At 34.2% G+C, this 14,810-nt stretch overlaps 3 protein-coding genes across 3 annotated transcripts; all 3 read right to left on the bottom strand.

Annotated features, from left to right (window-relative positions):
* Positions 1 to 75: 75 nt before the first annotated feature.
* On the bottom strand, positions 76 to 2,316 carry TRIADDRAFT_56433 (uncharacterized protein; the record flags this gene model as incomplete). Its single annotated transcript, XM_002112826.1, has 3 exons — positions 76 to 1,744; positions 1,965 to 2,016; positions 2,304 to 2,316. The coding sequence occupies 3 exons, from the start codon at positions 2,314 to 2,316 to the stop codon at positions 76 to 78; spliced, it is 1,734 nt and encodes a 577-aa protein (XP_002112862.1).
* Positions 2,317 to 6,147: 3,831 nt separating this feature from the next.
* On the bottom strand, positions 6,148 to 7,755 carry TRIADDRAFT_26061 (expressed hypothetical protein; the record flags this gene model as incomplete). The annotated part of the gene is made up of 1 exon (XM_002112827.1): positions 6,148 to 7,755. One exon carries the CDS (start codon positions 7,753 to 7,755, stop codon positions 6,148 to 6,150), a length of 1,608 nt encoding a protein of 535 aa, XP_002112863.1.
* Positions 7,756 to 8,539: 784 nt separating this feature from the next.
* On the bottom strand, positions 8,540 to 13,552 carry TRIADDRAFT_63947 (expressed hypothetical protein; the record flags this gene model as incomplete). Its single annotated transcript, XM_002112828.1, has 11 exons — positions 8,540 to 8,886; positions 9,094 to 9,202; positions 9,317 to 9,384; positions 9,464 to 9,535; positions 9,625 to 9,774; positions 9,898 to 9,996; positions 10,091 to 10,182; positions 10,329 to 10,455; positions 10,682 to 10,855; positions 11,368 to 11,430; positions 13,508 to 13,552. 11 exons carry the CDS (start codon positions 13,550 to 13,552, stop codon positions 8,716 to 8,718), a joined length of 1,170 nt encoding a protein of 389 aa, XP_002112864.1. The 3' UTR covers positions 8,540 to 8,715.
* Between the last annotated feature and the right edge of the window lie 1,258 nt (positions 13,553 to 14,810).

The raw sequence follows: 14,810 nt of genomic DNA on the forward strand, positions 1-14,810 counted from the left end.
GGTATGTGAATAAAACTGAATTAAGGGTATCGTACCTATCGATAATTTAGCACTTTCAAAAGTGATTCAAGTGAATTAGTTGCTATCAGAATTAGCAATGCCGTTACTAGCTTCTTGATTTGGTTTGGGATCTTTGCGATGTTGTGGCGGAATCATATGTATTGGCAGTTTATCGGGTAAATCATGCCCATCTAATTTTACTTGTATTAAATGCATGACTAACGTGAATTCGTCAACATCAAGTTGATCATCACGATCGATATCCGCCAAGGCCCAGATACGGCCTAACACATTGTTAGGCAATTTAGATTTCAACATTTCACCCTTAGCAGCCACAGAACTGATTTGACCGTTAACAGGCTGCAGTGATTCAAATATTGGTTCGTACTTAAGTTTATCATGTATTAAAGACCAACGTGCTGAGCGATCTTGGTTACCACCTGCCAATGAAGATCTAAAGGGACCGTATGCTAAGCCAGAGAAAGCACCACCGCGCACAGTTCTTTCAAATTCGGGTGCTTCATCGCCTGGCATAATTTCCATTAATTTAGGTATTTCATTCCGTAGCATATTGTTAATGTTTTCGATAGCTTTAACCTTCATAGCTGGTATTTTAGACCAATCAAAAACTCGTAATTTTTCCTTATACTCGTTAATATCAGGAAAATCACCTGGCGGAATATTATACTCCTGTTGAACAATTTTATAGACTTCAGGCAACATATTTAATAAGGCTTCTTTCTTAAGGTGGCGGCCAAAAACTGTAGGTATCTTTTTTTTTAACTCGCATAAAATGAAAGCATGTATCTTCGCCAGTCGGGCCCGTTTAATCAAGTCATTTAGCTTGCGTAAAGCAGTATTACGCGGTAGGCTTTGAATGTCCTCAAATAGATCTAATTGTTCAGCTTCGAACAATTTGCGATTAGCTTCATGTTGTAGTGGTTGATCCCAAAAGCTGCCGATATAGACTCGTGCTACTTCAGGTGTATTAATGACTTTACCTAGAGACCACATTAGAGCGCCATAAACTCGCATTAGTTGCTGATAATCGACCATATCGGATTTATTTAACACGATACGGATTTTGTGATCGTTTTTACCCAGCGCTTTAATACAACGATGAAATTCGTCTGAAATATCTAGTTTGTGAGCATCGAAAAGCAAGATAATGCGATCTACACGTTCAGCAAACCAACCAAGAACTGCAGCAAAATCATAGCCACGAGCATTGCGTTGCTTTTCACCAGATAATATACCAGGTGTATCGATAATACTTAGGCTGGAGATAACTGGATTATCCATTTCAGCACTGACAAATCGGCTGAGAAATGATGTTCCGTAGCGACCTAATCCACGAAATTGTTTGCGTGGATCAGCCACTAAAGCGTTACCAGGCACAATACGATCACCATCACCACTCATGACAGCAACAAAACTATCAGTAGTAGGTTCCGGCCCAATTCTCATTCCTGGATAGTCTCTTTCAAGTAAATATCTGATGAAGGTAGTTTTACCAGTTGAGTATTGTCCGACTAATAATACCATTGGTTTAGCTTCAAAATCGCACGGATCAATTGGAGGTGAAAAGAACTCAGAATAGAAGTAGTAATCTTCAAGCGGGCGTATATTTTCTTTATATAACCCTTGTAGCCCTTCGACAACGCTGTTATATTTCTTTCCGACGTCTTTACGCCTTGATGAGCTATTGATGAAACTGAACATGCTGTTTTTTTTTAATAGTAACCTACATTGTAGACAAGTATCGAGAAACAGAAAAGAAGGATATAATAATTCACTTAACTAAATCGTTAAATAAAATAAGTGAAATCATTTATGGTTATTGATCATTAATGATTTAAGGATTGATTGAAATACTTTTCATCTTATTATGGAATTAAACACTAAGTTGGATTTATTTACTGTAACATTTTCGAATAGATAAAATTGAAACGTTAAATTCTTACCTGTTATCGTCTAAAGCTTTTCGCTCCCGTTTCGTTGACTTATAATCCTCGCCTTAGGATGACGCGTAAAGTGTAAAGTATGACTCTCCACGTCTTAGCATATGGTAGGTAACATGAACATGATCATCGTTTTGTAATTGGATATTATATTTTGAAGCATATTGACCATTAAATAAAACCATCCAATGTTACGCCTCTAAATAGCGTGCTATTTTAATTGTAGTATTATTTAACCATACGCTTAAAATCATTTCAATAGGATTACTTAGAAATTTTCCTTTCATTCCAAACCGATTAGCAACTATATAAGGAATATGGAAATATTTATAGGCTACTTACTACCTGTAAGCATATTAAATCGCAGGTTTGGGATCTATCTATGCATGTAATCGTACATATACGTAAATGCAAGATACACCTTTGACCGGTCCACACAGATGTACACTTTGATAGCATGATTCTCAATACATGACCGCAGACTTTATTTATAGGCCATAGATTTATTTATTTTGATGGATGCTGTCATAAAGATTGGGCGTTTTAGCGTAATACCAACATTGCTTTCACTATAAAAGCATGGCAAGACTTTTTTACGCTTTCAGTCATACATTCTGTGTCTTTAGCTGAGTCATACTCTATAAATTATAGGCCTACCAAAGAATTTATTTAGCGTTTCATAAAGTACCGACGGTTTCCATAATTTTATTATGCTAATTTTGTATAATTGGGTTTTCATGTACGTGAATTGTGGTATGAACTTAATTTAATGTAATCTTATAGGTTAAATCGTTTTTGCTCGGAAGATTAGCCATTAGCTACTGACGGTTGTTATAACAAAACAGAAGAAGTACCGTTTATTCGATTAAATTGTAATATTATTATTGAAAAAAGCTTATCTAATGTTAGCTATATTTATTGATAAAATTTCAATCCTAGAATTAATCAAATCATGTCTCGTTAATTACGGTTAACAAGTACGGTTTTCTGAAATTCTTTCATCCATTTAATGCATTACATTTTAAGATTCTTACTGAAGCGATAGCTACCAAAATGATTAAGTTTGCTAATATAAAAAATGTTAATTATTTTATATGAAACTGTTCTTGGTATACGATATCAAAAAAATTGAGGTAACTATAGCAAATGTTACGTTGTGGTGATTTAATAAAGAGTTGACAATTACCATAGTAATATAATGTAGTGTATTTGGATTGTACTGTAACTGTAATCTACTCTTAAACATAGACATTTTGTATTGCGATTAAATACAGACACATTTACAGTCTGTTCACTCTACATTCAAATATGGCTTACTACATTTAGTTGTTACAGTCTTCGCTATTTTCTACAATCATCTACTATTCTATAACCTGTTATGGTATATGTTGCATCTAATCTTACAATCATGTTCTCTGCATGTGTTCTAATGCTATAGCTATAAATACCGCCGTTTTCTACCTTAGATTTCTTAAGTTGCATTATTAGTCACAGTTAGTATTCACACTTTACTCACGTTAGCTACCACACTGATCTACCGTAATTATCACGTTGTACCTAACTACTATCTATAATAAAGTATCCTCTTTTCTTAAGCTCCTTGTGCAATTCTCTGCATGGCAACTAAAACCACATTATCATACTCTTCGAACCTCCATCACATATAACAACCGTTATAGTTATACTTTCTGTACTAAATCGGTAAGAAATACGTAACTGTCAAAGTTATATTATACCATATTGAACATGAGCTGCCTTTATACGTATTCTCAGATCTTTAAAGTCTAAAGCTTTAGATTTAGGTGTAACAGGAATAGTTTTACACAACTTCAAGAAGAATCGAAGATAGACTTAGTAATTTCATAGAAACTCTCGACGGGAATACTGTAATGTTGTTATCGGGTTAGGAATTCCTCCAATACATTTCAAGGCTTACAAGTACCGGTGCTATTGAAATCTCTGTGTAAATATCGGTGAAATTGCCGTCGTTACATGTAATTAATGTGGTTTGTCATCATCTTAAGAAAATTTTGAAATCTTAATTGTATGACAATACATCGCTACTCATTCTCACATGTATTGTATATCCACAGTAAAGCGAATACTTTGAAATATAAGCGTCATGGCAATCCGACACTTTTTATTTAAAAAAGTCTATTGCTATTAAAGTTACGTATCGGTATTGCATTCGAACATTAAAAACGGTACTGCTATCTTTCACTTTGTTGCCGAATTACAAAATTTTCTGAATTAAATATTTTGAATTCAAAAATAGCGTAAGGATAGGTTTCAGTTTGCGCTTATTTAAGCAAAGATATTTCAAATTTATCAACTTGTGGGAGATTTAGGATTATTACCATATGTACACATGCTGTATTCTAAAAGATATAATTGTTAAATAAGTCTGCGACTAGTGGAAATAATCAAAGCATTGCTAATAATTTACTAAAGACTTCATTTTTAGAGATTAGGATGATAGTTTTATCGCATGTATTTATCTAATTTAAGAATAGGAAAGCAATCTTATACATATTGGGTTATCCTACGTGTTGCAACATCCATAGCTCGTTGTTTTAGCAGCTCATCTTACAGGAAGGGTAAGAATGGACCTTGATTAACACAATTCAAACATTTTATAATAATTGACCAAAAATTCTGCTAGATATTTGCTATACTACGAACATACGGCAATGAGTAGTATGGTGGCATACAAACTTTTCATAGCTAAAACTCTCTGCCCGTTGCATAAGAGTTCGTTCATCGATTACCATTTACTTGCTACATTTACGTAATCGTTTATGATTGCGATGGTGCAACGAAGCAATGCGGTATATCGTTGGAATGCGTTATCACAGTACATAAGTCAGCGGGCAATGTCTAAGAAATTAACTATAAGTATACAGTATTACGTTAAGCAAACACTTATAAAATGATAATTAATGATAATAATCACTCTCGAAGGGAAATGATTAGATAAATAGTATTAAATTTATTAAGAATAGAGGAAAGTATTTCACCAAAATAACACGAGCGTCTGTTGCTCTATGTGTAATATTACGAATCCGATTTATTTTTGACATTAGCTGCGCTAACATTAGTTGATAATTGAGTTTTTGTCATATAACATATAGTAAAGACATTAAATGAAGTTACAATAACAGTAGTGCAATCTGAAGGAAACCCCCTAAAAGACTCTAAAAAGTGAAGGCTTAAGTTTGTATTGTAACAAAGGCATTAAATCAATATATAGCAGTTTGAATACACCGTTAATACTGGCAATGCTGAAAAATGAAAATTTAAATTAAAAGCTAATAGCTATTAATAGAATTTAATTATCGTCGCTTCTAATCATAATTATGGTGTTCTGTTTCAATCTAACAGCACAAAATAAAGGAGAAATCATAGCCTGAAAGCTTATGATGAAGTTAAATAACGCTTGTTTATAATGATTTTTATCAAATAGACTATTCTACTAGGTTTATATAATTTCTTGATTTGGAATGTAACTATGAGATGATGCAAAGAAAGCGAAGATGAAATACTTTGGATAGATTTTTTAATAATCACCTCTAAAGTCTAGTACCACCGAATAGTGATTAGGCCATGATACGATACCTAAGTTAAAAATCAGTTGAGATATAATAATCATGTCCTTCTGTTATGTAATATATATTCATCATTAGTTTCCGTGGAATGTAACAGTATAATATACATGTTGATACAACGGTATTACTATATGATGGCAATATCAATATTTATAACCGTATTATAACAAAATCAATAAATCTACTCAAGATTAGCTTTTACTTATGTCATAATAAAATACTTGGTACTTGAAGTACATCGGACTGAATAAAAAGTTAAGATAGTAATCTTACTAATTTATCTGCAGTGTATACAGAATAGCGACAATTGAAATTGAATAAAAAAGCACACAAGTACATGTTGAAATAGAGCTATTAGTAGTATATAGTACAATTAGCAGATTGAAGAAAAAGCTATAACATTGTTGCGTCTACAATAAAAGGTCGATTAAACCAATTTGCCATGCAAACTGGATAGGATTTATAGCAGAAACAGTTTCAGGATAAATCCTCTATGTAATCTTAATGGGATGATTAATCTTGGTATCGGACTTAAAGGACTGTGCGCCTGATGCTGCTTATTGCTGATAATAAGGATGATTTTATTCAAATAGATCTTTAAAAGCACTCCTTTGACTAGGCGGTATTAATTCGTAGGGCAAAGTTTCCGGTAAATCTTTGCCTTCTAGCTTAATTCTAATTAAGTACATACACAAAGCAAATTCTTCTATGTCTAACTGGCCGTCCTTGTCAACGTCAGCCAACAAAAATATGCGGCCTAGCAGATTATTAGATAATCTTGATTTAATCATTTCTTCGCGTGCTACATCACCATGAACTTTACCGTTTATAGGATCTAACGTCTCAAATACCTGATCGTACTCTTTCTTGTATCGTACGACTGGCCATCGGGTTAACCGAATTTTACGTGTACCTTCTAAAGCCTCTATCAACGCAGTCTTATGGAATGGCCCTACATTACCATCGAATGCACCGCCACTTACAGTCTCACTGGCTTTGGGAACCTGACTTATAATATCAGGTAAATCCAGAAAAAGAAACTCGTCTAAGCGATGCATTAATTTTGATCGAAAAGGGGGTATACGGTTTACATCAATGTTAGATAGTTTAGCTTGCATCTCTTCAATTGGTGGAAAATCGCCATCAGGTAAATTGAATACCTCTTGTACTCTTTTATAGATATGTGCCATATTTTGTAGCAATTCATTCTTTCTTTTGGCTCGATTTGCTAAGCGTGACGGTAAATGTTTATGAATATAAGCAAGAACGTAAGTATGAACTTTAAGAAGCCTTGTGCGTTCGATGACATCATTTATAGTTCGTAAGATAACATAACGAGGTAGAGAGCGTATGTCTTCTAATAAATCAAGCTTTTCAGCTTCAAAATAATCCCTTTTTTCATTTTTCTTCAATGGTTCTTCCCAAAATGAGCCGACGAATACGCGTGGTACTTCGGATGCCTTAATAATTTTAGTTAAATACCACATTAGAGCACCATGCGCACGAATTAAATCTTGCTCTTGTACTGAATCAGCTTTATTCATGACAATGCGCAGTTTTTTAATGTGTCTGCCAAGTGATCGTGCAACATTAACGAATTCATCACCAAAATCAAATTTGTGTGTATCAAAAAAGAAGACAATCCGATCAGCTCTAATAGCAAACCATTTAATAACTTTTTCCATCTCGTATCCACGTCCGTGCATATAGTCTTCAACATTAACAATACCTGGGGTATCTATAATCGTTAAATTCTCGAGTACTTTTGAATTACATTTCGAGCAAACGAAATTTCTTAAGAAAGCATTACCAAACTCAGCTAAGCCACCATAGCGTTCTTTTTTATCGACCACGAGTGTACTACCTGGCAGCAGCTGGTCTTCGTCGCCTTTCGTGATTAGAGTGAAATTATCGGTAGTGGGTTCTGGGCCAATTCTTTCTCCAGGATAGCTACGGCCCAATAAATAGTTAATAAATGTCGTCTTTCCTGTTGAATATTGACCCGTCACCATAATTAATGGCGTAGTCGCAAAATCTGCACTAGTAAGCTGTCTGGCATGAAGTTCATTGAATTTAGTATATAACTCTAGTGGCAATACTTTATTAGTGTACGCTTCCCTTAAGTTTTCTAAAGCGGCTTCTGGCGATGGTTCAGGCAAATTCTCCCATGTATTATTACTGTCTGTCATCTTAGCGTTACTATTTAATTAATTCAGTTAGTAAAAATTGAAATGTTTAATCCAATCGATCGATCAGCAATATACAATATACACGTATAACTTCAATTCTTGAACTAAAAAATTACAGATAACAATCAACTGTAACTTGGCAAGTCATGAAGATTTGTAAGCCTGTATAACGGTTCATCAGACTTACCGACGCTGAATAATGGCTCTCGAAAACCTGCTTAGTAAAATATAGGTACTTATATACTGTACATCTTACTGCATATTGGATTTGCTTTAAAACCCGTCATAGTTACGGTTAGACGTACGCGTACTGCTATGCCATATGGCTGGCTTTCCGTTGATGTGACGTAAGCAAGGCGACTACTATCCTTTAGTATAGAATTACAGATGGACTAGCAAGAGTGATACACTTTCGCAGACAACATGTATCCCACTATGATTTTTAAGAATCTGCGGTATCCAGTTTAATAAATTGGCGTTGTCTGCTGATAATATAATTATTTTTGATTTCGCTCCGGACAATATTTATATCTACCACTCAGTAAAAGATCTTATGAATTTTGTATTTACTAATTTGTATTTGAATTCAATTCATTTTCATAAAGTTAAAATTGAAATAAGCTGCATAACTTATAAATTCATTATCTTTGCTGAAGGGCATACTATTAAAGCAGTCAGCAATAGAGCTGAGTTAGCTTGATGCTATAATCATATCCGAATTAAAAACTTTTCAACAGTTCGCTTACAAGGGTAACGTAAATAATATCATTAATGAATTCAGTGTCACAATTAAAAATAGCAAAACCTGCAAATCAAACTAAATTGTATCGCTAGTAATACAGTCACTGGAGGTAAAAACTACGCTTTCTTTATTATATATTAAATTATACCAAGCGGATAAGATTCAAATATATTTATAATCATAGAAAAATGATAGCATTTTCTAATTTACTATAGTGGTTACATAAATGTACTTTTTGATTTATTATAAGCGAACGGTTCACATCCTTTGACTTCACTTTCATCGCCAACATACACGTCGTTATAAAGATCTTCTAAGGGTAACTCTTTACCGTTTTGGGCCTTCTTTAATTCACCACTGACGTAATTTTTAATTTCGTTATCGATACCCTTTCAAGCAGGACACGTAAATTATCATTTTGTGAAAAAGTAGTGAAGCCAAATAGAAGACCATATATTAGACTGAGCTCATCTATTACATTAACAAGCTCAAAATATAGCACTGTAGTGAATTTAAATTAGAATATCTGTGCTATCCTAAGTACCATCATTTCAGGACTAGAGCAATCGAGGTTATCGGTTTTGTAAATAAGATACCTTAATTTCATCTTCAGTAGCAAGGCTACTATCTAATAGCTTCTTCTTTAGCATCGCAATTGGATCACTCGTTTTACGAACATGATCAATTTCATCTCTCGTGCGGTAACTATTTAAAATTATTTAAAAATGTTAAATATAATACAATGTCTTTTGTGGGTTTATAAATCTTATGCTACTATGCAACGAAAAGTTTTTGATATAGGAGTTGCTACGTTATTACCTAATACCAGGATCGCTAACACTGTGACCTTTATATCTGTAAGTTTCTAATTCTATAATAATCGGTCCCTAATACAATACCCAAAAAACATGAATAGACTGAAAAATATTATCGTACATTTTGTCACAGTTATAACTATTCACATACCTTTCCATTACGACACCAATCAGCCGCAAATTTTGTCACTTCTCTAACAGTAATCACATCATGTCCATTTGCCTTATTAATAGAAAAGTATGTGGTCAAAACCATAACATAAACTTATTCACAGTATCATTTGTAGGCCATATATCGTGTATCGGTCTCACCCTAATTCCGGGTATATAATCTCCTCTTGTATAGTATTCGGTGGAAGCAGATGCACGTTCTACTGATGTTCCCATTCCATATTTATTATTTTCGCATACAAAAATGCATGGGAGACTCCATAACTTGGCCATATTGAAAGTCTCAAATACCTATTTTAACGAAGAATGCAAATAAAATTTTGTAGACAAATTTCTACGTATAGCAATCAACACCAAGAAAATATGCTTTGTAGGAAGAATACATTGAGTGAACATAGCGAAACCACAGCTTACCTGGCCTTGATTAGCTGCTCCATCCCCATACAAGGTAATACAGACCTTATTGTCTTTGTTGTACTTATGAGCAAATGCAATACCAGCTCCTAGGGGAACCTGTACGCAGATAGTTTCAAAATATTTCTAATTTGCAAGTACTCTTAAATAATTATAATGTATCAAACTGACTATGATCGCTTCCAACAAGTACCTGAGCTCCAACAATACCATTACCGCCATAGAAATTTTTTCCATACATGTGCATAGATCCACCTTTTCCTCGAGCACATCCATTTTCATGACCTAAAATAAATACATATACGTGTATGTCGTTACATAGTGTTTATACGGAGAAAAGAGCATTCAGTAATACGCTGTACTCAAGACAATCTAGTTTCAAGAGTAAGATTTATCTTCGGCTGAATATTTATACGTATCTCAATCCATACCAATTAATTCCGCCAAGACCCCTTCCACACTTACTCCACGCAGATAAGTCCAACCATGCGCTCTATAAGCAGTAATAATGCTATCTTCTGGTGTTATTGCGGCTTCGATTCCAACAGCACAAGCTTCCTGAATATTATAGAGGCATGAAAATGTATATAACCTTAATACCGGCATAACTTAGCATCAGGAAGTAAATTAAATTTCTTTTTATATATAAACATGAGATGTTAAATATAAATATAAAGGTACTATTATTTAGGAGATATCGAAGTATCATGCTCTTTATATTAGATACCAGAACATACGTTGCGCTCCATTTTACATTATAAACCTTGATAGATATATCACATACCTGGCCATTATACAGATGACAAAATCCGCGAATCTGTTTTGATTTATATAGGTTATCAGCTGTCACTTCCAGCCGCCGAATTGTTTGCATCTGCTTGTAATATTGGAGTGCCTCACTGCGTGTTATAGTTGCTGCTGTTGGTAATTCATTTTCTAAAGCGTGGACCTGGTATGGCTATGCGAAAGTATGATGATTACTAACGTTTATGTATGAATCGTGGTACCATATGACAGGCGAGTGTTTTCGATACCGAAATTAATTTGAGATGATTATGTCACGTTATTACTACAAATTAAGAGCTGACTTATAGATAATTTTAATTAATAACCCACTGTTTTTACCAGAGCTATTACTGGATAAAATCGTCATGTAAAAGTGATAATATCATGTGCAAAGCTACGTACAATTGAAAGCAATAGAGATAACATCTTCCAGTAAAATCGAATGACAGTATGCTAGACAAACGCTGCATTGACTTTCCTATATTGAATTCGAGACTGTTTATTCAATTTGATATCACTGAAAAATATGCATGCAATTGCAGATGGTGTTGTAAATTTACTAAGTTCAACTATTTTTAGTTACATTGGTGTCATAGTAAAGTGAGTAATCGAAATACAGTAGAAAGTTTATATATAATTTACTATAACTGTTCATATGTTTGCAAGGGAATGAATTGTTATTACCAATAACTGAAATTCAGCTTGGCCTTCAGTAGCTGTTGACGAGAATTTGTTGCCATAACCAACCTGCAGTGAAAATAGGATTAGTTAAAGCAGTAGTATTGTTAATGGAGGTCACAAAAAGTAATATTACGCGACTATAGTCGATAAACTTGCATTGACAACTGTTATGCCTGTTGGTTTAATTGAAGCTCAAGACATTTATGGTCTTCTTAGATAGAACAGCCTCATAGCGTCGATGTTTTTTACAAGCAGTAAATATTGGTTACAATGCTAACTCTGATCATTTGAAACAGATAATTTAAAATGATTTTCAAAGCGTAGCTGCTTTCGTTAACGTAAACTGTAAACGATAAATTAATAATTATATATACATATACTGTACATATATTTTATTCACAGTATGGGTTATACACTAAGGCGTACATTATTCTGTACAGTACAACATGATGTAAGCATTAACGACAGCTTTTCGAGAAAGAATGAAACTTTACCAGTTGACGGATTCCAGTGAATCTAGCAAATCTGTGAAGGCTGCTGCACCTCTGGAGCATGTCGTATCGGATTGCTTAGTTAGTTTTTCCCTCAACAATTGCAATTAATTAATACTCTGCTATATTGGAGATTAATGATGCTAGTGCGGCAAGTCTGTAGATTAGAGCATTCATCTAACTTGCTCCATTCCACTGAGCGAATCGGTTTTTAAGCGTGGAGGAAAAATCATCTGCTACAGTCAGTTTCCAGTTTCCAGTTTCCAGTACTGTACACTGTACATTACAGTACTGTACACTGTACATTACAGTACTGTACACTGTACGGTACAGTAGCTACAGTACTGTACTGTACTGTATACAGTACTGTAGGCACGTGTACCGTACTCGTACAGTACAGTATATTGTACTGTACAATTGTAAAGCACTCGAACGTCTCAAATGATACTATAGTGTACAGACACGCGATACAGCTGAAATGACCGATAAAATAATCAGCTTCTAACTTCATTAGTATAGCGAAACAACCGTTTCTTGTCGTCCCGTCTCCGTCGAGGTGAGAAAAAACTTGTTTTTCTTACCTCTACGCCCGTCTCTTTCTTTTACTAGTCCCTGGTACTGTCATAGACTGCAGTACTAGAAGAAGACCTGGACTGATCACCCCCTCAGACAGACGGACTTTTCTTAGCAAATGAGGCTGTCAATATCAAAAAATGACTACTTAGGTAATATTGCATAGAATTCTATGATCTGTTACATTGATAATCATCGACTCTAATATACTGTATATTAAAAAAAATTTTGTATCGCGTGCGCAACCATTATCCCAACCAACCAAATCCTCTCTACTGTAAATTGTATAAAGTTGATAGGACGGACGGATACTTGGATTACTACAGATATTTTCGCCAGCAAAGTCAGCGGGTCTAAACTCGCACAGTACAGTAGTTATACAGTATATACAGTACTGTATAAGATCATAAACGCTATTTACTGTACTGTAAATTAGTACCAGTGATTTAGAAAACAGATACGGAAGATCCATATTAATTAAGAAAACATCGGCCAATTCAAAATCGGCCGCCGACTGCATACTAAAGTAGTGCCATAACGAAGTGTTTGGCATAATATTTTGACGAGATGAGGCCTGAAATGTCCGCCCGTCCAAGAGTGATCAGTTTAGGTCTTCTATGGTACTAAAGGTAGTCTATGCAGTGACGCCGGTGATACTGTCCGACATACAGTACTGTACATTAGCGCTAGTAGAGCCTTATGGAGACGTACACGGATTACAGTTAATAACATTTTTTAAACATACTGTATACAGTACTAGGAAACGGTGCAAAAACGCAGAATACTGCTGTATAAGCAACCAACAACTAAGATTTCACTAACAGTACTGTCCTACAGTACAGCGGAGTAACGTGTTAAGGAAGTTATCGACAAATATTATTATTATAGGCACTACTGTACAATATTAGTTTTGCATTGGTAATATAATAAACAGGATTAAATTGTCTTATCAGTGCAGTGCAAAGCCTTTTTTTACTTTACTTTACACCGCAACATGCACTTGAATAAGTAATTATGTAAGTTATAAATTACGTCATGGACTACAAGATATATCGGTACATCTAGCAGTCCTTACTTACGTTAATGCAACTCTGAATGTAGGGAATTAGCCCAGTAATAGCCATGCTGTAACATAGAGGGTATCTTAAATTAGAATAAATAGAGCCCTGAATTTTTTATTTGGTACTTCTATAGTAATACTGAACAATGATTAATTATTTAAAGAATATAAAAGCTGCAGTGTGGAATTAATATTGATAGTTAATATAAACAAGCTTGCTTTAATTTTCTTATTTCCTATAACAAATATTATTTACTACATGGGTCACGACATTTTGTATCCGTTGAATCGTAAAACAATAGCAAGCAATAATAGCCGCCCGGTTCATTGAAAAATGATATTTATTCGTTTACATGGCCTAATTATCAGTTCAATCTTCGTGGAGTACCGTACAATCTGGCTATAATTCTACGGGTATAATAAATTTTAATTCGATTGAATAACAGTGGTGATGTCATCACATTGATTATTTTGTCTTTACAGATTCATTTTCTACATAAATTAGACTGGGGTAAATAACTACCGCGGCATAAATTGATCTAATAGCCACATTACACTCGAATAAAGTGCAAGAAAATGTTATAATTTATTTGAGAGTTACCGCTTCTAGACGAGGGGTTCACAATTACTATCTTGAAAACAGACATTGGCTTTTACTTTCTGTGTGAAAGTGCGATTATATTGATGTTGTAGTGATAACTACCAGCGTTACACGATCCATTTCTAAATTGCTGACGATAGGAGTATACTGTAGTATGTGATACATCACTTTTAAACGGATGGCATGTCACCTTGCGAATTATTCGAGATGGCAAAATCTCAACACGAATACAAGTACTCTTATTACTTGTATATGCATATTGATACTGACTTAATTTGTGATAAAAATAAAATATTAATGAATAAAATAATAAACAAAGACGCTAATCTGAATGTAGTAAAAAGGTTGCTTTGTTTGTAGGCTTGCATTGATAATGCTTATTTAATACTCTAGGATCCTTCCTGTTGAATGACGTTGCTATCATCAAACTAAATGTTTTTTTATGTTTTTCCGGCTAATGAAATTGATAGTAAATCATCAAAGGATAGAAGATTTACTGAGATTCCCTTTGGTAAATATGTAAACAAGATGCAATTATGGTACTCGTAACGGAAAATTTATAAATATTTTAAGGCAGTTTTTAGCAATAATTAAACGATGCTAAATTTAATATGTGGAGCAATAACGTAACTTTGGGCAAGGAAAGTGTGTTGGGTAGTAGAGCTTAGTTGGATAGCTAAATAAACTACGGTAAAATAAAATATTCGTCTTTTTTGGTATA

Source organism: Trichoplax adhaerens, genomic scaffold (assembly GCF_000150275.1).
Source record: "Trichoplax adhaerens TRIADscaffold_5 genomic scaffold, whole genome shotgun sequence".
Taxonomy (NCBI): domain Eukaryota; kingdom Metazoa; phylum Placozoa; class Uniplacotomia; order Trichoplacea; family Trichoplacidae; genus Trichoplax; species Trichoplax adhaerens.